Consider the following 22,939-nt stretch of genomic DNA (forward strand, 5'->3'; position numbering starts at 1 on the left):
GAAAAGCAGTGCAATCAAGATGACATCAAGAATTTAGTGTCCTCTGGTTTTCTGAAATATTAGATAAGAAATCTTAAAATTTTATGTTTTTAATGAATACATTATCATTCTCTATTGCTGAGTATGGTGAAATACTAAAAATGGCACATGATTGACTGGTTTGCGATGCTCTCCATTAAGAAATATTGATCAGGTTTATACCTGTCCATCTGACAACTGCAATTCTGTTTTCTCCATTTGACTGGAGAAAATCAATTTGCATTTGAGTTATGGCAAGCTGACATTTTCCCTAGATGCAACCAACAAGGTGGAACAAATTCATAAATAGGACTCTAACCGCTCAGTGATCTGTGTTGAAATTTTGATCATTTAAAAAAAAAATTTGCCACCTTTGCATCTAAAGTCTTTTTGGATTTGTATTAAAAAAAACAATGTTCATATTGGCACAGGAGAGAGAGTTGTTTGTCTTAGGCTACATCTTGACATTTATACTGCCAATCCCCTTTTGTTTTGTTTGACAAGCTGAATATCGAGCAATTATATAATTTTCAGCTGTGATCAATTTTATGCATTTCTATTTTAAAGCTAGTGTAACTAATGTGCTAGTTGTTTTTAATGGTGATTGTGACTAGTAAGGTTTTCCTAACAAATTTGCTTTAGAGTATATCAACATGGTACAATTTTAATTGCTGTGGCTTATTTTTTTACCTTGTTTGTGATGGTGATTTTTAGTTAGTTGTTAGCCTTAGTTTTGTTATTCTTGTCTTGCACTGTCTGATGATTTGTTGCTGAACTTTTATCATCCCACCTTGGCGATGTCCTGAACCTGTGTCAGTAGTTTCTTTTAGAAGTATGTGTGTGTTAAGACTCTTGGGAGACTTGTACAATATTCTGTTGTGGATGTTTGCAGCTTTAGTGTGTTGTGTGCTAAAGACTGGTTTAACAAAAGCAGGATGTGTCAGCATAACATAAGCATCAGCTCTGTTCCTGGATGTGAGCAATCTGAGCAGATCAATTGATTTGTGCTTTCCAGTTTTAGTGAGCATCTTTGTGCCGCAATCCCATCCATTTTACTAATTGCCATTCCTCATGCTTATTGTCCCTGATGTTGTGGCCAGGGTTCTCTCTTAACTGAACACTCTACACTTCTCGGTTCTGCTGTTTGCTCCTTACTGAAGATGAATTGTGACTAAGTGAGACATTGCCTTTTGCCTTCTCCCTGGTTTAAGCCAATCTGCATGGACAGCTAGTTCAAAAAATATAGCCTCCTTCTCTTCTCCCCAACAATGACATGTGATCACCTCTGACTGTTGCTTTTGTTCTTGTTGATCTAACATGAAGTGCTTTTTGTGTCCACATTTTCAGACGGCAACTCCAAACTAACATGGCAGTCAGACTGTGCGATGTGGCTTCTCTGCTTAGAAGTGGTTCGTGGGCGCCTGAGCCTTGGACTGGGGTCTGTGGCACTTCTTTTTTGAAATCATATGGCCAGTTCGCCTGCTTGTTGTGTCAGTGCTCAGGCCATACCAATGACGTTAGCTCTCTCATATTTCAACGTTCAAACCAAATTAATCACGTGTTCAATTTGGAATTCAGGCACTCTTGGGTTTTGTGTATGAAAAGCTCCCAAGTTGTTAATGTTTGACTCTATTGGTATGGTCTAAACCTGTCTGCTACTCTGATATATTTCTCTCATAGAAATACTTTTTCAAATTACAATGTCATGGCCCCTGTGCACAAATTAGTCAAAATGTGATTGTCTCAGAATAATATGCATCGTTGTGTGATGACACTGCTTTCTGTACATGGTGAATCTGTTAACAAAGGATGACTCTTCATACATTAACTTGTTGCTGGTTGCCTTCACTGATTATTATGTCGTTTAAGGCCTGTTGTCCGACGCTAGTGTACTGATGGTTGCAGATTTGGTGCTGCTTTAGGCTTTGCATATCTAAGTTTATTTTGTAGAATGAAATGTTTCACTTTGGTCGCCACATTTAACCTTGAAAGATATGTTTAAACACACCACCTAAACTTTAATATTGCTCTCAATCATCGAGCTTCTGACAGATTAATAGACCGTCATATTGCTTTCTTTGTAGAAAGTTTCCTCTGCTTGCCCAGAAACAAAAGCAGCAATCATGAATAGCAGAGAGGGAATTCATTGTACAGTCTTGTTTTCCTAATTTTTTTTCACTTGTGGTAGCAATGTAGGACCTAACATTTCACATTGAGACAGATTTTTTTGCTAAAGGCACACATTTACACAATTGAAAAGCCTACCCCAACCCCCTCAGAGGGGGACAAAGTATTGACATTCACAGAATTACATCTTCTACGTTTTATAAATGTGATGACCTACAATGTTACTTCTAATTTCCTACACTAATTTATGGTAATGCACAATTAAGAACACAGCATGAAGAATCATTTTGACAGTCAGTGTGTTTCCTGCAACTTAAGTGCCTTATGATCTTTTGTGTTGACGTTAAAAAGGAATTTAATTTCGTTCAACTAAAAATCACCGAAAACAATGTTTCAATGTGTGAAGAGCGTCCTTTTTTAACTATCTGTTTTTTTTATGTTTTTGTAGGATTTGAATGTGGTTTTGACTAGATTTTTTTTTTCTGTTTCTTTAGCAGGTAATTGCTGCCATGGAAACACAGCTGTCCAATGGGCCAACTTGCAACAACACAAGCAACGGTCCTTCAACAATTTCAAACAACTGCTCCTCACCTGTAGAGTCAGGGAGCATAGAGGACAGTAAAACTAACTTGATAGTCAACTATCTGCCTCAGAACATGACCCAAGAGGAGCTGAAGAGTTTGTTTGGGAGCATCGGAGAAATTGAGTCCTGTAAACTAGTTCGAGACAAAATAACAGGTAACGCATCTGATTGTATTGCTATGGCTGGTTAGTAGCTTCGGCCCAACAGATACTATGTGCTCTGAATTTATTGGCTGCAAGTATGTCTGTTCATTTTGCCATTAAATTGGCACACAAATAAATTCAGAAATGTTCAAATATACTAGATTTAATATAATGAATACAAAATGGTTTTCTTCACTTACTAACATCAACATTGAATCCAATTAATGTATCAGTGGGGCCCTACTAATAGTATTGTCCACGTCTAAGATTTTGATGCATGCACATTATGTGATTTCCTCTCTGTATATGTGACGTGTAGTTTTTTTGCCCCCAATAAATGCAGAGGCCTTCATTTTGATAGTCAGCCAATCATTTTGCATCTCATTGCAGAGAATATCAGGCACTGTCTTCACATAGCAGCTATTGTAAAACCTGCCAAGCAGCAACATAAGGACTGATTTTAATTGCTGTATATGCTGCTTTAATATGTAGGATGGTACTAGTGCCACTAGCAAAATGGCATTTCCTAAAAACTGGGCCCTGGGGAAATTGAAATAGAAATTGAAATACTATAGGATACAAAGAAGGTATTTCCTTTGTTCTCTACTAGAAGAATTTCAAGGGAAACTCAAATTTAATTGCACCATTATGCTCGTTATATTTGGACAGGTAAAAGACTTGCATATGATTTCTTGTTTGTTGTTTTTGATGGGAGAAATGCAGCGTGCGAAGGGCGCACACTGATGTGGGCCTGTGTGACACGAGCAGGTAGATAATGGCTGAGGCTGCTGAATTCTTACTGCTTGCTGTTTTGGTCAAGGTTACCAAGAACTTCCTCCATCTGCTTCTTATAATGCAGTCCAGTGGTCAGGCACATGAGCCGCTCTGGCCTTTTTAAGGATGTATACACACATCTGTTTCTTTGCGTGTGATCCTGACACATCAGCAGCCATGGCTGGCTGAACATATCTTTCTGTTGAAAAGAGGCAGGAGGGCAGAAGGGCTCTCATTGAGAAACACTGTTGAACGAAGAGGCAAGAACTTTCTTAATTATAGATTACCTTTATTCTGAGACTCCAAGGTTGTCATTTTCATTAAATTAACATTGAAGATGTGTGCCCAACAATGTTTAATATTTCACAATGCTTATGTTTAGCTGACCATTATTCATAAGTATGTCTTTCCATGGTCCCTACTTCTACTGACAGCCTAAACTTGAAAAATGTAGTCAACTGTGCTAAATATGTTTAGCTGAAATATCTTTTGCCTTGCTTCTGTAACAACACTATGCCGTTTTCTTTAGGTTTTCTTTAAAAAGCATTTCAATTATAGATACATTTGTAGTAATTAGCTTTTTTAACTAAGTGGTAGCTCAACTAGTGTGGCACTGCATAAGTGCTCTTAAAATCAAAACTTTAATATTTTGTCACTGGAAACAAATGTCAGCAGGAGGTAGACCACAAGCTAAGGGTGGTGTGTTTGTATGGATGGAAGGCGTGGCGTAAATACATAATGAGAGCCTTATTATGTATTTACAGAATTTATACTTTTGGCATGCAGTGATGATGAAAATTGTCAAGTGTTAAGTCTTGTGTGGAATAAAAGCCCCTGTGTAACCATGCATACAAGAAATGCATTTGATAATGTGTGAAATGGGTTGAGCTGAATTGACAAGTGATCCTCGTTTAAAATCAGTGTTGTGCACAGTCTGCTTGGGTGATTGAACATAATATGTTAATATGCAACATGATATGTTGCATGTTTAGTGGCGCAAGTGTGAACATGGCACGTTTGTGAACATGGCATGTTTGAAATCAGCTTGCCCTTGAGTGAGAAGGATTTACTAGGCATTACTACCTGCCCCCCTTTTTAAAGTGAGGCAGTTTGAATGTAGACTCTGATTTAGCAGATAACTTAACAACCTTTTCTGGTTTGAGCAAGAAAAACATTTCCTGTAGGTCCCCTGATGACTCAATTTTATAGACTAACACTTGAAAATCAGGCTTGATATTTTAGTTGACCTGTACACAAAATAAATAAAAACATTAGTTTCCTCTATGTCACCCTTCTTCTTACTTTATAGAAATGAGTGGTTTTTAAAAAGTGAATTAAAAGCAGAAAAGACTAAAGTATATCCAATCAGACTGCTTGACCTTGTAGACTTGCTCTCCTTCAATTTTTATTTAACACCTGTCACTTGTTTACTGTAAAATAGTTGAAGGTTTTATGAATTTTGATATGTAGATGTTTTGAGTCCCTTTTTTAAAACAGACAAACATCTGTTAGTTTTGAAATCTAATGTATGTCTAGATTATATTGTGCCTACATCCACAGCCACTAAAGTAAGTAGAGGATATTGGAAAAATGTGCCTGGGAAAACCTTCTAATGAAAAATGTATTTGGATCCCAAACACTGAAGGAAGACTTCATTTGTAATCATTGTAAATCATAAGTGGGGAAAAAAAACATTTATTTTGGATCATCCAGTTATGAGATAGTAAAAATATGCTTCAACAGCACCAACCAAATGGCAAACCAGATTTCCATTTCCCCCCAATTAAGTTTGCTTTTCTTGCATTTTAGTGACCACAGGCATTTGAATACCCAGCTTCACGCTACACAATATGTGACCACACATTTAGCTGTCTTCCTTTTCAAGTGCAATCTAATCTCAAATCTCTTTGAGTCTGAGTATTTCAGATATTTTCTACCAGTGACATCTGAATTTGTATGATTTTTTTTTTTTTCTTTTGTTTTTTAAAGTAGCTGTTTTTAAAAGCTGTAACATCATTGATTGCATTAACAGATTTTTTTTTTTTTTTTTTTTTTTAGGAAAGTTCCTATGCTCCTTTGACATGGTGCTGTGAATGTGTCAGTTGTTGATTTGATTTGGTCTTTGCCTTAAGCAGCCATGGCAGCTTTTAAGTGGAGCTGTTGAGATTTTTATGTGTGTTCATGCGTACCATTGCAGTCATGTTCATCTCATATTTAGTTGTTGGAAAATTATGCACATTTGTGAAAACTTGTCATTGTACAAAAAGAAAGAAATAATGAATAGAATTAGTTTTGTTTTGTTTTCAGAATGGGACCTTTGGTTAGGTTGGATTAGTATGCTAGTTGTACCAGCATCTTTTAGTGAAATAAAGTATGTCGATGGGGCCTAGTAATGGCACATTTCCAAAGCTCTTAGCATCAGTGGTGAAATGTTTTGGAGTAATTAGTAAAATAAAAAATAGCCTTTTTATTAAAGAAACACAAATTTAGCCAGCGGGAAAAGGGTGAGTTCTTAGCTCTCTGGCTGGCAGTAGATGTCTTGTCAAACAGAACACCTAAGGAAGACAGATTTCTTTTCAGGTAAATGCATAAAGGCTCATTAAGGTGTTTTAGTTAGAACTAAAGAGATAACATGTCTGTGGTTATAGTGCTTGACCTGCAGCTAAACTTATAGTGTTCCCATTACTACATTGTGTGCTAATGCTCAATTTATTTAGTGTCTGTTACAATTTGAGTTTCACTTGTGTTTGGTCGCAATTGTAAAATTATGGTATAGAAACCTTCTTTTTAATCCCAGGACTGAATCAGAAAAGGCGCAGTGTTTTTTGTCAATGCAGGCATTTATACAGCATCCATTCGATTATACACAATGCAGTACAGATTGATATTGCATCTTTGCCCAACAACAGTAACTAACAAGCATGCTATCATAAAATGAGTAATAAAACTTAGCATTTTTAAAAAAAATCCTTTTTAACCAATAAAAGCTTGAATTGGGGCAGGAAAAACTGACTTGAGACTCAGTTGGGAGAAAAAAAAAAATTGGCTCTTAATGTTATTCAGAGCCTCCAAGTCATTTCTCAGGAATGATGCTCTGATTTCAATTTCTGCACTACATAAAACCCTATCCCCTCCAGACTATGTTGCTTTTGTCTCTCCCTTGGCCCTGTGGCAATGGATTTAAGCCAGCCTACATCTGTGTATTGGTGCTACATCAGATGCTAAGTAATCACCAGAGAGATGCATGCTTCCTCTTTGCTTTAAATGTTCTCGCCTTGGCTGCTACTACTGCTGCAGCGGCTTAGTCTTTGTGTCATTTTCCTCCCACTATGGGCAGCACTAGTCTTTTAATGGAAGCTGGGTGCAGTTGTCTGTTTGAAAGTGCGTCCCAGCATACCTCGCCTCCTTAATGACGGCTAAAGTTGTTTGTTATAGGAACATGCTTAGGGCCTCTCTGTTAAAACAGTGGACATGGGAAATATTAGACATTCCATAGGAAGACATCACTATAACGGCGTAGTGTGCCCACATACAGCATGTACAGTAGAACAGTGTGGCAGGCAGTTTGCCCTCCAGGTTTAAGTAAAAGTGTCATTTCACCAGCTCATTTCAAAGGCTCAGCATGTTTCTCCTGGCTATAACAGTCCCTGAGATGCAAGGTGAAATAAAGTTTATGAACTTCATTTGATCACAGATGAACAACCCATGAGAGCAATGACTCATGGTGGGAAGACAGATAAGACAGTATGATGCATATAGGGCATTTAGATATACAGTAAAGCTAACTTAATAGCAATCCTGCAAGCAATACTTAACAGTTGGGTGTCTGTATTTTCCATACTAATACACCAATGTATTCTTATTTTAATACATAGTTTTTTAAATATATATCAAATATGCATTCTGTCACTATGCACATGTGCAAATGTGTATGTTTGCTTTTTCGTCGATGGTTAATTCCTGAACTAAAATTATTTGAAAAAAATAAAAGAAAAAATCGTATGGACCTCTTTTAGATTCCTTATCACAAATTCATACTCCCTTACGTCTTGCTGAATCTGTTTTGTGCTTAAATGTGATATTTGGATATGTGAAGATATAAACTTCATTTAATCTTATAGAAAGTTGTAGATAAAATTCAAGTTACTTATGTTCCGTATTAATATGCTGAAGCTGCTTGAGCTGGTGAACTTGACCGGCAGTAGAATTGCGGAGAGACCCAGCAGTGTGGGTGGAGGAAATTGAATTGCCTCTGTGCACATAAAGAGTGGGTGTCAATCTATTGTACATTTTAGAGATAAACTGTAGAGAGGGGGGAACACATTGCGTCTCAGCTACTGCGCTATGTCAGATGAGTTGGTGTGAGAGCAGAGCAATTGCTTGTCGTTTTTAATTTAAGACATGTATGTCAAAGAGTTGGTTTGAGAATTTATGTTAGGTTGTAAGCCAAATAGGTGTTTGTTGGAAATGAGCTTGTGACTTCCTGTGTTTTTTATGCTCTGCCAGATGACTGTCTGACTGTTCATTTGTGTGTCCTTGTATTACTGACGCTTTAATTTCTGGGTAGAACTGCACTGACGCCATTCACTAATTACTCCCGAAAGGCAGTTTTGTCCATATGTAGTAGTAATACATTGTTGGTGTTTGTATTTAGCAGCCACTTTTCACTTTTTATTAAGTGTGACATTGAATGCATTTTCTGGTCTTGTGATTGCAGGACAGAGCCTAGGCTATGGATTTGTGAATTACGTGGACCCGAAGGATGCAGAAAAAGCCATCAATACTTTAAATGGCTTGAGACTTCAGACCAAAACCATCAAGGTAAGATGTCATCATTTTTTTAAATTGCTAACGGGCATTGACATGTCCATTCTAATCTCCAGTAAGCGAGTTAATCAAACATAGTCATATTGAACTCACTGAAATCTGTTACCATCCATGACTGTTTGCTAAAATCCAAGATATGCTATTCATGTCTGGCTCTCTGGGTTGGAGTCGAGGAATAATGAGGCTGGAGAAATGTAGGGTGGAAATGAAGCCTATTGTTAATCTGGGCACAGGCAGCTTTGCCTGGGCCTCAAGTAGAGCAGAACTGTTTCTATGGTTGCATGTGCTGTAGCACTGCTGTATGCCTTTACAGGGAGGTGGCTGCCATTAGCATTCATCAGGCAATGTAGCACTCGATGTGCTGGATGAAAAACTCATTTGCTTCATATAGTGCTGCAGGATTTGTGGATGGTGGAGCGAGATTATTAGATGTGATATTATTTCAGTGGCCATACAAGGAGCTAGCCAGATGCCTTCTCATGTTGGACAGAGGGTATTTAAGAAAATGTCTGTGGGCAAAAGCACATTTTGTGATTGAAAATCATGATTGAATCATACCAAATTTGTAAGCTGTGTGCTTGATTATTTCTGTATTCAACATTTAAATATGCACGTGAAAATGTAGCATGTTATGACAGTGGAAGATTTGCCATTTTATGAACCATTCCATTTTATTTCTGTGAATCAAACATTGAGCACATCCTTCTCTCCACCTCTTCTTCACTTCATACCTCTAAAAGTAGAACATGGGAACATTTTTTTTCGTATATCGCACATCCAAAATTCTCTGGCTGCTCTGTCAGAAGTGCAAATAAACCCCAGTGAGGTAGAGGAATATACTTTGCAAATATTAGCATCAAATGAAGTGTGAAGGTGAGACTAGGAGGGAGGCAGGGATGAGAAGTGAGGGAGTTGCCTGGCTGTGGGCAGGGAGCTTTAGCTTTCACGTTCACTTTGTCAGTCTTCCCTCCAGGGCAGAAGCAGGGTGAGTTTTGAGATAGGGTGACCAAGTGGAGTTCGTATTGATCTGAGAGCATAAAAGAATAATTAAATTGCTTTTTTTCATGCAATTCATTGCATAAGATTGCAGAGAGGGAGTTGGTATAAGACCATTTAACACGTCCGACACTGTAATTAAATAGCTGTGGTGCTGTTCAGGTAATTGACAGTCAAGTCAGAAGAACCTGCAGCCACCAGACGGAGGGAGTAGCAAGATGCAGCAGACTCTTGCCTGCATGGTTTCTTTCTCTCCCTCTCTGTGATTCTCTCATTTAGGCCTCTACACCCTCAATCCATTTTTACACATTAACTACTAAATTTAGGCTGAATGGGTTCCTGCATATTATTGTATAAATGTCAACGAACAGAAAACAGGATGCACAAAGAAAATGAATTTATGACTACTCAGGGGTGTAATGATGTATTGATCCACAGGACCTTGATGTCTCTCTGGTCCCCTCTGTGTTCAATACCTTTGTCCATAAATACAGCAAAGTAGGCTGCATGTATGGACAAAGGTATGCTGCATGTTTGTAGCCTGGTGCTGGGGGCTCTCTACATACCTTCTGACTTTGGACACAGGATTAGATGAGATTAGTTTTAAGAGGCAGCCATACTGCCATGTCTACAGCAGTTTGCTAGAAATGTTAAATTTATTTTTAAATGAGAGCTGTCTAGACAGGCCTGATGCTACATCTATCTATGTCAGGTTTCCAGCTGAGTTGATGGACAGAAAAGTGCCAGTTTAACTTTTTTTTGGACAGGCTGCTTTGTCACTGTCCATTTAACTGATAAGAGTCATTTTTAAGTTTGCGCTGGGGAAAGAAAAGCAGGATTACAAATCGACCATGGAGCAGACACATTGCAGTGCACCACCCTATTGTTGTAGAACATAAATGATTATAAACAATCAAAATGGTGAAAAGCTGGCATAGCAGTGGGATGAGCAGATGTTTACTATATTGTAAATTTACAAGAGCACAGATTTAAACCAAACATGTTTTGTATCACCATTTTCTCTTCTTTTTGTCCCACATTCATGTTCCGTGACAACCTATCAACATCTGTCAATGTTTAGTCAACTCTTTGACAGACTACTGTGTTTCCTCCCTAAAGATTAACAGGAAGCCCTTTTTTTAGTGAATTTAACAGCTGTGAAATGTTTTTGTAGTCTGTGTTTATTAGCCACAAACAGCCAATGACAGCAGGAATGTTTGCTGGAGCAGGCACCGACTGTGTGTGTGTACGCTACAACTCAGACTGATGTCAACTCTTACCAGAAACTCAGTTTGCTTATTTTCTTCAGACCCTCTCCCTTTCCTCTTGCCTGCACATTCATGGAGTCTGATAGCTTTGGGCTAAGAACTTGTGCTCCTGTCCGCTCAGTTCAAGTCACAAATATTTGCTTCATTTAGTCTTAACACACCTTTGGAGCAATTTTCTAAGTCATTATGCAGGCTTTTATTTGAACAAGTAAATCTTGCATTAACAGGAACTATGAACATTGTACAAGTAGGTTATCAGTCTTAGAAATACAAGTTTCACCAATTTATTGAAATGGTATCAGCACTGTTATGTTCATGGTCTGCTATATGATATTTAATAAATAAAACATATAATCTAGGAGAGCAGCTTTTTGCCTTTTTTATTTTTTGGTCACATGCACAGTATCGTGGTCTGCATAACCTGAGTATATTTAAAATAAACTGTCAGGTTAAATACCTGGTAGTGTTAACAGAAATGGATCATTGCATGTGTTCTTTTTGTTTGCACAAATGTACCAAAAAGCTGATGAATAGCCTCCCCTGATCTCAGACAATAGTATTAGAGGTATGCAAGTTCTTTGCTGCATGTGCTAGAACTGGTTGTAGTGATAATATACCAGTGGTCATGTGAACTGTCTCTGCCTGTAGGTTTCCTATGCGCGTCCAAGTTCTGCCTCCATCAGAGATGCAAATTTGTACGTCAGTGGCTTGCCAAAGACCATGACTCAGAAAGAACTGGAGCAGCTCTTCTCTCAGTATGGACGCATCATTACCTCACGTATTCTGGTGGACCAGGTGACTGGTGAGTAGAACGTGACAGCTGTCCCATGGTTTTGCACCCCCAGCCCATCCCTCACATTCCTTTTTTACTATGCCTCTTTCCTCCCCCTCCGTTCCACACTGACTCCCTAACAAAATGACACAGCTAGGCCTGAGAAATATATCAGAGGTGGTGGTTTGACGTCCCCAAAAAATGCAATTTTCCACTAGAGGTGTTCATAAATATGCATAGATGGATAGAATATGAAATGGGTGTTTAAGTAGCAGGACTCAAAGCTTCATAATTTCTTTTTTCCCTCCAATCTCCCTTCTGCCTGCACTTACCTTCTCCTGCTTTCTCTCCCTTTCTCTTCCCATCCCCAAGGTGTACATGCAATGCCCGTTTCATGGCAAGAAATTAAATGCATTTAGAGTAGTTATATTCTCAACTGTCATGTGGAGGCAAAACCCTTATGAAACACTAATAAACAGAATCTTTCACAGGGACATTTCCCAATGGTTCTGTCCCTGTGTGCTGCTGAAACATATAAAGTTCCTTCAGGCATGCATTATGGGAATGGCTGTCTTTATTTCTCAAACATAAAACCACTTGTTCCAAGAGAATTCATTTTCATTTTTACATTAGTATGAATGAAGCAAGCCGTGATCCAGCTGTAGGGAGAGGAGAAACGCAACCACCAAAAAACAAAGCAAGATTGCAACCTGCTTATACTCCCAAGCTAATGGATACAAAGTTGCTTGTTTTCTTATGCATTTTAATATAGTGGCTCTCAAGGATAAAATGAATAAAATAATTAATCATTATGGGAATACACTCCAAATATTGCAAATACTGGTGTGCATACAAAATGCAAAGGCACAAACATTAAGAAAAATGCAGTTCTTAAGAAGAAACAAAGCAGATATCAAAATGACGAATTTGCAGCAAGTAGTAGTACCATAAGCAACACATGGGGCTGGAGTGATGGACCGCTTTTTGACTTGGCAAAGTTACTGAAGCTCAGGGCTCTTTGGCTGACAGCATGAAGAAATAAGACCGAGAATGAAAAGACATGTATGTATGGATGTCCCAAGAGGGTAGTATGAGGTAAAGAAGTTAAAGGGATAATATTGAACTTGGAACATCTGTGGTCTTAAAGGGAACAAGTTACCTTATGAATTGTGGGTTATTATACAAAATGGCTAGATAACACTGAAAAGCAATGTAGTTGCTAGATAATAATGGTAACTTGCTAATGTTGGCTTGTAAATTACTATCGATTAACACAAAAATTACTAGCAGTAGTCAATATAATGCTACTAATCTAGCTGTCTGTAAAGTTGGAGTTACAGTGGTGAATTGAGGGTTTCTGTTTTTTTCCCACGTCTTTCTGTCGTGTCTTGGGACATCTGTGCATGTCACGATCTTCGGTCTTTTTCTTGTTTCTCCTTGCTGCCCACCAGTGTCCTATGATGTGAAAGTTTCATTTTGCTGCTGTAGCTCCATCACTTTTCCACCTCCCACATTTTTATTCTCTTGGTACACATGTTTGGTATTTGCAACTTTCCTCCAATTGGAATGGGTTTGTTATGCATCGTGTTTCGGTATTTGCAGTATTTCTGGATGTGGGTCACATTTTCTTAATGTCATGGTCATGTCAGCATTCTTTGTGAAACATTCAAGTGAAATGGGCCCATGAATTGAATGACTGACTTACAAATCCACAAAATGCAAATTTTGTGTAAAAATGTATTTAATCAAGTTCGTTATACATCCCCAATTTTTATGGCCAAAAAAAAAAAAGTCTCATAATCAGACTTTTGTCTTTTTTGTCACTTAAGATAAAAAAACTTTGAAGCATTGCTGACCAGTAATGCACTCTCAGAGCACCGGTAATGCTCTGCACTTGTAGACTTCCCATTGTTTATAGAGGGTGTGGGTAAAGTAATAGTCATCAGATAACAAATCACTGTTAAAAAAAAATGGCAAATTTGTAATCAGCTAATCTATCCCTTATAAACTCACTTTTATCGACACTTAAGAAACTGTTTAACCTGTTTCAATGAAGTTCACGCTGAACTTCAGTACTGAATGGCTACTTACATGGCTGTCAAGAGAAATTCAGCATGTAACTAATATTATGGCTTTATACTCTGTTCAGGCGTTTCCAGAGGCGTTGGCTTTATTCGTTTTGACCGGCGAGTTGAGGCTGAGGAGGCCATCAAGGGTCTGAACTGTCAGAAGCCGCCTGGTGCCACTGAACCCATTACAGTCAAGTTTGCGAACAACCCAAGCCAGAAGACCAGCCAGGCACTGCTGTCCCAGCTGTATCAGTCACCCAATCGAAGGTACCCAGGACCCCTCGCACAGCAGGCACAACGCTTCAGGTAAAAGGGGCACACCAAAAAAAAAAAAAATCTGATTAGAGCCAAGCACAGTTAATACTGCTAGTGATGCTGAATCTGTTGACCCTCTGACGTGTTTTGAAATTAGCATTTAAATTGTCTCACAGCAGTATTATGAAAATATTCTGTGTTGGAGCTCATCAGTACTCTGAACAGAATAATTCATCCCCATATTCACATTTTCAACTTTGCTGTGTTCCTCCTGTTGCAGATATAGGCCTACCACACAATTGGGCTTGAGCAGATTTTGACACATATGGAAATGAGATGAGCAATACTCTGGTGGATAATTCAGTAGATGGTCTGAAAGTTTTATTGACAGTTAGCCTCGTTATTCGTCATAAACGAATTTGCTCCTCAGTCCACTGATTGACCTCAGTGGTTTAAAAAAAAACTAAAGTGGCAAAAAAAAAAAAATCACAATTTGTGTAAATTGAATTTCCATGTAATATGTTGTGAAAGCTGCAGTATTTCCAGCCTATCTTGCGCTTTCTTTATGAACTGATTGGCTCTTGTTGTGTAGGTTGAATATTGATAAACAAGCTCAGTTAACAGGTAAAGGACAAAAAGTGTTGTAAAGTGTTGTGATTGACTTGAGTGGAACAATTGACTTTAATTATGGTATCAGAACTATTATTCATCTCAGTCATCCTGTCAAAATGCATCATCACCTCCATAAACAACTTTCTTAATGTTGAAATGAATGTAACATTGGTGTTTGTTTAATTTTTTTTAGGTTGGACAATCTGCTGAATATGGCCTATGGAGTCAAAAGGTAAATTGATTTTCTTTTTTATATTTTAAAGGCTGCTTTAATTGATCCTGAGGGAGATTCAGACTTAACAAGGAGCTGATGGGATTTTTTTTCCATCATGAGCTCTTGGCAATACAGATAGGGCAGTAGAAAACACTGCATAAGGTAAATCTGATTCAGTATTAGGTTGTTGATCAAAGTAATTAGTGCGTTAGTGCTCTCTACAAATATATACATAATTCAGTTGGTGTGTGTGAACCAGGCTGTTTTGTCTTAACAACAAGTGTATATGTGTTAGTGTATATGCAGGAGGGAGAAGCGGGAAGGGAGGGCCAGAGTCAAACGTGGTCAAGTGGTGGGTGTCACTACGTACTCTTCTGACCCGGGACAATCACGTTTCCTCTGCATCAATAGACTAGAGTTGATGAAAGCTCAATTCCTGGGGCTAATTTGAGGCATAAATGAATTCTGCTGATAGTCACACATTTAGTATTTAGTTTAGTAAGTGGAAATCGTGTGAGACTGGTTTATCAGTTATATTTAAAGTTGGATTAATATTTATAGCATTTTGTTTGGGTTTTTTTTAAACCATGTCCCGCCCAGAAAAACTGACAAACAAACTGAAATGTCACATTTTTCTACATTAAATTAATTCATTCTTGTGCAGAGTAGTGTCTACACTGTGCTGCTGGCAACAAATTGTAATAATATTTTTCTGAATTACCACAAGCAAGGTAATTTTCATACCTGCTAGCATGTACGCTGAAGCTGTATATTTGAAGAGGTCACGATGATGGCTCTCTATTACTGTGTGTATATTGACCAGACTGTACAACATACTCTTGTACAGTTCCTGATGTTAAACATAACCATGTGCAGTCATTGGCACTTTAAACTTAATTTTGATTGATTATTTAGTGTGTCCCTTTCTAAAGTAAGGTTAGTGACAGTGATGCAGTGAAGTGCTTTAATCCCAGCATAATGTCACAACATGTCTAGATTAAAGCATTGTCTACACTGCTTGTCTACATAACAAAGGACAGAGTTTTACAACCTCTTTCTTGCTATTGCACAAAATTGCATACTTGTATTTTGAGCTACATACTCTTACCTTGATCTATTATGGACAGCCCTGTCCTGTTTAAAGTTGGTTGCGTCAGACATCTTTCAGGATTCGCCAGGATACCAGTTTGTCTAAGTTCAGTTTTATAAGAATGCCTTCCTCGGGTATGATTGAAGTCCAGTCCCCTGAAAGCTCAAAGGCCCGTCACTGGCGACAATAGACTTGTGATTTCTTTTCTGCCCTGCTCGTCGGCTGACGTTTTGGTTGCCAAATCTCTCTCCGGGTCCTTGATGCTGGGAGCACACCTGTCATGGTGGATGTTCCCTGAGAGGCCAACTGGAGCAGCTAATCTTACATGACACCTGCTGCAATAATTCATAGGCTTTCTATGCACTTAGAATTTTGTTTTTTCTAACTGCAAAACCACATTTACCTAAAGCCAGGACTTTGCGTGCTGTATTAGTCCAGTCTTGGCACAAATTCCAACTTGGATATGGTGCTTATTTACCATTACTTTTCCAGTTTTTGGTTTTGATAAAAATTACTCTGTCCTCCTGTCTTTGCAGGCCCATGGTGAGCTCAAAAAGCTGCTGTAATTTGATTTGTCTGTGAACTGCACTGTTAGCTGCAGAGTCAGAATGACAGCTCGGCTTTTTTTTTTTTTCTTTCTTTTTTTTTTTTTTTGGATGAGGCTGATTTTATAACTTATTTCCATGCTGAAGAAAATATATTTTGACTTATCAAAGAATATCTTGTTCATGTAATGATTTATGGAGAAGTGTTAACACTGTGACTAAGAGCAATGTAAACATGGCACAGAATGAAGTGTGGCTAGTGCTGATCCCTGTAGAGACTTGTCAGATTCTGTTAGGCTTGTTGGCACAATCTCTTGTCTTATAAAAAGGCCAGTTTTACCCTCATTTTGGCTCTTGCCTTGAACCATGTTACTTTTTGTGTTTTTACAGCAGGTTCTCCCCCATGGCCATTGATGGGGTGACCAGCTTGGCTGGCATCAACATCCCGGGGCATGCAGGGACTGGCTGGTGTATCTTCGTCTACAACCTGGCTCCAGATGCAGATGAAAGCATCCTTTGGCAGATGTTTGGGCCGTTTGGTGCCGTCACAAACGTCAAAGTTATTCGCGACTTCAACACAAACAAGTGCAAAGGATTTGGTTTTGTCACCATGACTAACTACGATGAGGCAGCCGTGGCCATCGCCAGCTTGAATGGATACCGCCTCGGGGACAGAGTGCTGCAAGTCTCGTTCAAAACCAACAAAACACACAAAGCCTAATACCCACTGAGATTGTTTCTAGAAAACTCAGCAGAAAATGGAAACAGAAAATGGAAGCGTACCGACCTTTCTACATTAGTAAAAACAGCTTTGTAAATCAGTGTTACGAAGAAAAACAATATTTAGCGTCCAACAATGTGATTTCTTTTCTTTTTTTCATTGCTACGCTTTGAATCTTCTCAATATACTTTAAAACTGGAAAAAAAATACTGCAGGTTTTATTGCCTGTGATGTTGAATTCTCTTGCTGTCTTTACAGATGGACCATCTAAAACATTACTATAGGTTTTGTCATTTTGTTGCACATCTGCTTTGAAAAAGTAAGTCTTGTAAGGTTATGTGTAGTGATTTTCTTTGTATTTTTGTGTCCTGATTTGCCTTAGGTGCGTTATGCCTTCAGTGGTTAGCAAGTACTTATTTTGATCTCTTTGCGATTTTGTTGATTTTGCAAGTGTTCTGTTTATTGTAATATGAGTTGGTTATTGGTTGGCTGCATAATGTTGCTTATTGTAAACTTAACGGATAAAAGACAAAAAAAAAATTCTTAAAGCAGTACCTTGCCAAAGAGCTAAGAACCTCTTTGATGTGGGTTTAAAAAGCATCTATTTTTATAAAAAGAAAAATTTGGAGAAACTTTTTACTGGACCTGGAACAAAATATTTTGACTTGGATACTTTGAGAAATATCTTCATATGACACCTTGTGAGCTTTTGAACTTTACAAGAAAGTTTGCAGTGGTTGAAATTTCTGGAGAGATTTATGATGTAAAAGATACCTTTTGAGATCTTTGTATTATCTTTAGATTATAGAATCAATGGCAGTGCTGGTTTCATTTGTAAAATCATCTGTGGGTCCCCCTGTCATCCTGGTTGTTACGACTAGCAACTCGCTTTCCGATTTGATTTGGAAACGGACAAAAATACAAAGGTTTAATCGCAAAAAGTGCATGCAAAATTATAAAGTGGAGATATCTCTTAAAAGGTAAATGGGGGATAAAAATCAGTTCTTCCTAAAGGATTCCCTTCAGACGGAGCTCATGGTGTTCTGTGGTGTACCTACGATATATCATTAGACTGATTTTGTCTTAATATCAACCAATAAGGGTTTTTACATACTTTGTATGAAAGAATGAGGACAAGCCAATGAAGGCAGCAGCTTAAGAAAACCTAGTCTGAAGAATAGAACGGATTACTCCTGAGCTTTGAGCTATGTAAATAAGTCCTTTTTTATGTTGAGTATTTTGCAAACTTCTTTTGGTTCTAGTTTGGACTTCATTGGAAAGTGTGATATTATATATATCGTTTTCTTTTTTCTTTTATGGAGTATGTACGGTATTTTCATTTTGGATATTAACCTTTTTCGTTTCAGTTTCCCTTGAGTTGAAAAACTTGATTTGTTGTCCTATGGACTAGCATTACAGTGCATCAAATTTGTTGGTTGTTTGGTCTGTAGATAGTCTTGCTTCGTAAAAAAGGTATTAAGAAACTATAGACATTTGTTTTTGTTTTTTATATATAAACATTATAGATATATATTTATGTGGTAAAGAATGGATATAAACCACAGTTTTGAACTATTTGATTTTTCTTTTTTTTCATACTCATATATATATATACGTAATGCATATAACCTGTCTTTAAAATCGTAAAAAGGTGTATATTGCTTTATTCACTTCAGGGGAAGGTCAGTGAAGCAGTTCCATTAACAATAGCAAAATTGGTCGCAGGAGTTTGTCAAACAACATCTAACTCATCTTGAACAAACAAATGGAGGCTGTCGAGCCTTAGATGCACTGAATACTGCACCTGCATCCTGCTTGGTATTTAAACCAATTACTAGTCATGCTTCCCCTTAAATGAGCAGTGTGCTATGCATTATATAATTATCTTTGCAACTGCTTTTTCTTGTTTATCTATTCCTTCTTTGTGTTACTTGTAAAAGTTAAACTTTAAGTCTAGATGAGTTGTGATACTTGCTGCTGTGGGGTAGAGATGACATTTTTCATGCCTGACCTGTCATTGTTGAAAATAACTTTTCTTTTTTGTAACTTCTTCATGATAATTTGGTCTTGACAAATTGTGCTGATGGTCTGACATGAAAAAATGTTCCCTCCCACCCCTCTTATCTCAATTCTTAATATGAGAATGATTATTTATTTGAAGTTGTATAGTCTGACTTGGTTCACAGCATTTTTGGAATAGAATATCTTTTGTTGAGTATTTAAAAGGATGTACATGTTCTTTACTTTGTGTTTGGATACTTTGGATTTTTTCCATGTTCGGTACATCAATAAATAAGTTGAAGGGCAATGCAGCTTTGTGAATGGATCCCATCATTCCTTTTTCTTGTTTGCTAAAACCAGTTTAACATGTAAACATGTCAGCAAGTCATATTTGCCACTCTGTGTAGTAGAATTTAAATGAATTTAAAACTATATCCATATGTTTTAGTTAAAGGTGAAAGGGCACCCAAGCATCTTAGATTGATACCACGTCTGTGTGGTGAATATGAAGCTACAGTCTTGATATCTTGGCATTAAGACAGGAAGGAGGGGGAAGCAGGACAGAGCCAGGCTAGCCGTTTCCTCCTCTTTTCTAGTCTTTATGCTAGGCTGACTGTCTGCTGGCTGTAGCTTCATATTTATCAGAAAAAATACATAATATTAATCTTATCTAACTCTCAGCAAGAAAGTGAATAATTTACCATAATGAACTATTCTTGGGTAATATGGTTCTTTTTTTTTTTTTCTTCTTGTCTGTATATTAGTATTATCTCACTTTTGTTTCTAAGTAGCTTCAGAACACACAATGCTTTTTGATTCTAGCAGTCAGTGAATGAGTGTTTGGTTGTCTGTTTGCTACACTGCTATCAACTGATATTTTCTAGTGTAAAGTTTAATCTTAGACCGTAGATTAGATTGTATTTTAAATCTAACAGTGTAGCAGTGTAGCAACAAGTAGGTGTTTAAATAAACTGTTTTACAGCTTTTAGCTTCAACTGACTGAAAAATGCTAATCTGTCTTCAAATTACGTCATCAGATAATTTGGTCAGAGTTCAGGTGCTGGCTTGAATGTGCAGTCACAGGGAGCAGCACACAGCTTGAAGGAAGAAGCCTGATAGAGTATTGATTTTTTTTTATTTTTTTTTTATCTCATGCTCCACTTGAGACCGACAGCCTCGCTGAAGATGAAATGGCCTGCTTTGAAGTGCGCTTCCCTACTGCGCAGCCACCTCACACTGCTCGACTGTCATTTTAGGGGCATTGCAAGGACACAGATGGAAGTCGCTGAAGATACCACACTGCCTTTTTGTCTGATGTATTCACTGTTTGGGGGCGGGAGGGTTCAGCATATCGCTCAATTTAATGAAAACTGTATTTATGGCATCCTCAATCATGTAGTCATACTTGCACTCTGTTTGGCTAGCAGAAGATAAGGAGGCTAATCTGTGCTCTGCTTAAAAAGCTTTCTGAGTCTCTCCGATATTTACTGTGCCATTAGCCTGCATGTTGGAACAGAAGTAATCTTTCCTGACAGCAGTTTCTACTATGAAAGGAGTGATTTTTACCATTTAAATGCATCCCATATGTCAATATTAAGATTGCATAGCACTTCTTATGTTTGTTGTGCTTTACTGGAAACATACTGATGTCAGGAGCTTTGGCTGAGTGACAGTATGTTTGGTTTTTCTGTCATGTTTGAGGCGCTTCTCCCAGCTCAAACTGGTCTTACCATGGCAGACAAGTTCTATGATAGGGCATCTTCTAGCTATATGTTGTGATTACATGCTGCTAGTAAAAATGGGATTCGGCTTAAGCAGTTAATGGCCATCACAGAGAAGTTGGTATAAGTCAATGTCACATCCATCTTAGTTATTTGACATAAAGAAAGGGATTTTCTGTCAGTGGGTTTCCTCCTGCGGTGAACTATATCATCAGTGTTTTGACTGCTGGTTGAAAATTACTTTGACACCTTTTTGAATGCTTTGGGCAAGCAGTCATTCAGATCACACGATGAAGCAAAAGGGACAAAAATTAGCTTTTAACTTTGAAGAGGACACCATTTCATCCTAAGTGACATCTTAGTGCTTGGTATGCAAAGGCCAAAAAATTAAATTGTGTGTTTTAAAAGAAGGTGCCTAATCAAAACTAACCCAGACCATAAAGGGAGAAGAAGTCATTACCGCACTGTGGCACCATCTGATCAGGCTCAGGCAGCGGTTCTCAACCTTTTGTTAGACAGCCCTGTCAAAAGGACTCAGCTGAACTGCTTTTAAACGACGGCGGTGGAAGAAGTATTAAGATACTGTAATTAAGCAGAAGTAGCAGTAACACAGTGAAGTAGTTACAAGCCCAACATTCAAAATATCAAGTATGCATTATAAGAAAAAATGTACTTTAAATATAATGCAGAGTGAATCTGTCAGTGTTATAGTTTTTATATATTATTGAGTTGTTTCCACTGAAGCGTTCTCAGCTGCAACTGCTCAGTTGTACAGAGTTTGGTGAAATCACATAATTCCCAGCATAGTTCTGCCCTATTCAAGTTCTGATTGACCAGAGAGGCTGAAAACACCAGTGAGGATGCAGAGCGTTTAATTTTCAAGGTAACTAGTAACTATAGCTGTGAAGTAAATGGAGTGAAGTAGAAGTTTGAAGTAGCGTTAAACTAAACTAAACTAAACTAAAGTACATGTATCTCAAAATTTTACAGTATTGGAGTAAATCCACTTATTAACACTGTTAAACTGTTATTTACCATTACTATATGCACTTACTGAGCACTTTATTAGGAACACCATACCAATACTGGGCAGGGCCTACCTTTGCCCTCGTAAGCTTCAGTTCTTCGTGGCCTGGGTTCCACAGGATGTTGGAAACTTGTTCTCCATGTTGATATGACTGCATCACATTACTTCTGCTGATGTGTCAGCTGCACATTCATGCTGCCAATCTCCTGTTCTACCATGTACCAAAGATGCTCTACTGGATTCAGATCTGGTGACAAAGGAGGTCAATGAAGTTCACTGAACTCGCTGTCATATTCATGAAACCAGTTTGAGACGACATTTGCTTTGCGACATGGTTGTGGCCATACACGGATGCACCTTATCAGCAAGAATACTCAGGTAGGCTGTGACATTCAAACCACGATTGATTGGTATTAAGTTGCCAAAAGAGTGCCAAGAAAATATTCCCCACACCAAGGCAGGTTGGGTCCATGGATTCATGCAACCGTAGCAGCTGCAAGCCTCCACAGAAATCCAGATTCATCAGACCAGACTATGTTTAGTTTTGGTGAGCCTGTGCCCACTGTACATACGTCAGCTTCCTCTGCTTTTGTAGTCAATCTCCCTCAAGATTCAACGTGTTGTTCATTTTGAGATGTTTTTCTGCTCACCACAGTTGTAAAGGCTGGTTATCTGAGTTACAGCAGCCTTTCTCTCAGCTCAGACTAGTTGGGACATCCTCCTCTGACCTCTCTCATCAACTATAATCACTTCATGTATTTTTGTTTCTCACCCCATTCAGAGTAAAAACTCTGGAGACTGTTGTGTGTGAAAATCTCAGGAGATCAGCAGTTTCACATCACGCCATGGTCCAAGTCCCTGAGATCCAAAAAAATTCAACTTTTCTTGAATGACTGAGAATTTTCACAGACATCGGAGATTATTTTTCCCCATTCTTATGTTTTATGTGAACATTAACTGAAGCTCCTGGCCTGCATCTACAGGATCTTATGCATTGCACTACTGCTATGTGATTGACTTATTGAAAGAATGAATGAATAAGCAGGAACAGGTTTTTAATGTTCTTAATAAAGTGCTCAGTGACAGTAATAAGGGGCAGAAGCTGCACATTTCAACCATTCATCCATTATTTTTAGCTACTTAAACTATTTATCTATTTGTTGCACCTCTCTATTT

At 38.1% G+C, this 22,939-nt stretch overlaps 1 protein-coding gene across 3 annotated transcripts in view; it reads left to right on the top strand.

Moving 5' to 3' along the window:
* The window catches only part of elavl2 (ELAV like RNA binding protein 2), a 31,583-nt gene extending 12,149 nt beyond the window's left edge, over positions 1-19,434 (top strand). The window contains exons 2-8 of one of the 3 annotated variants that reach the window (XM_022758761.1): positions 1,366-1,456; positions 2,640-2,883; positions 8,363-8,466; positions 11,385-11,538; positions 13,658-13,844; positions 14,638-14,676; positions 16,684-19,434. In XM_022758761.1, coding sequence (XP_022614482.1) covers positions 1,385-1,456; positions 2,640-2,883; positions 8,363-8,466; positions 11,385-11,538; positions 13,658-13,844; positions 14,638-14,676; positions 16,684-17,014 — 1,131 coding nt within the window. In that variant the 5' untranslated portion in view covers positions 1,366-1,384 and the 3' untranslated portion in view covers positions 17,015-19,434. Of the gene's footprint in view, positions 1-1,365; positions 1,457-2,639; positions 2,884-8,362; positions 8,467-11,384; positions 11,539-13,657; positions 13,884-14,637; positions 14,677-16,683 lie in introns of all 3 variants that reach the window. The other 2 variants (XM_022758760.1, XM_022758759.1) reach the window with 2 other exon arrangements.
* Positions 19,435-22,939: the final 3,505 nt, after the last annotated feature.

This window comes from Seriola dumerili, unplaced genomic scaffold, assembly GCF_002260705.1.
Source record: "Seriola dumerili isolate Sdu_G_001 unplaced genomic scaffold, Sdu_1.0 BDQW01000309.1, whole genome shotgun sequence".
Lineage (NCBI taxonomy): Eukaryota > Metazoa > Chordata > Actinopteri > Carangiformes > Carangidae > Seriola > Seriola dumerili.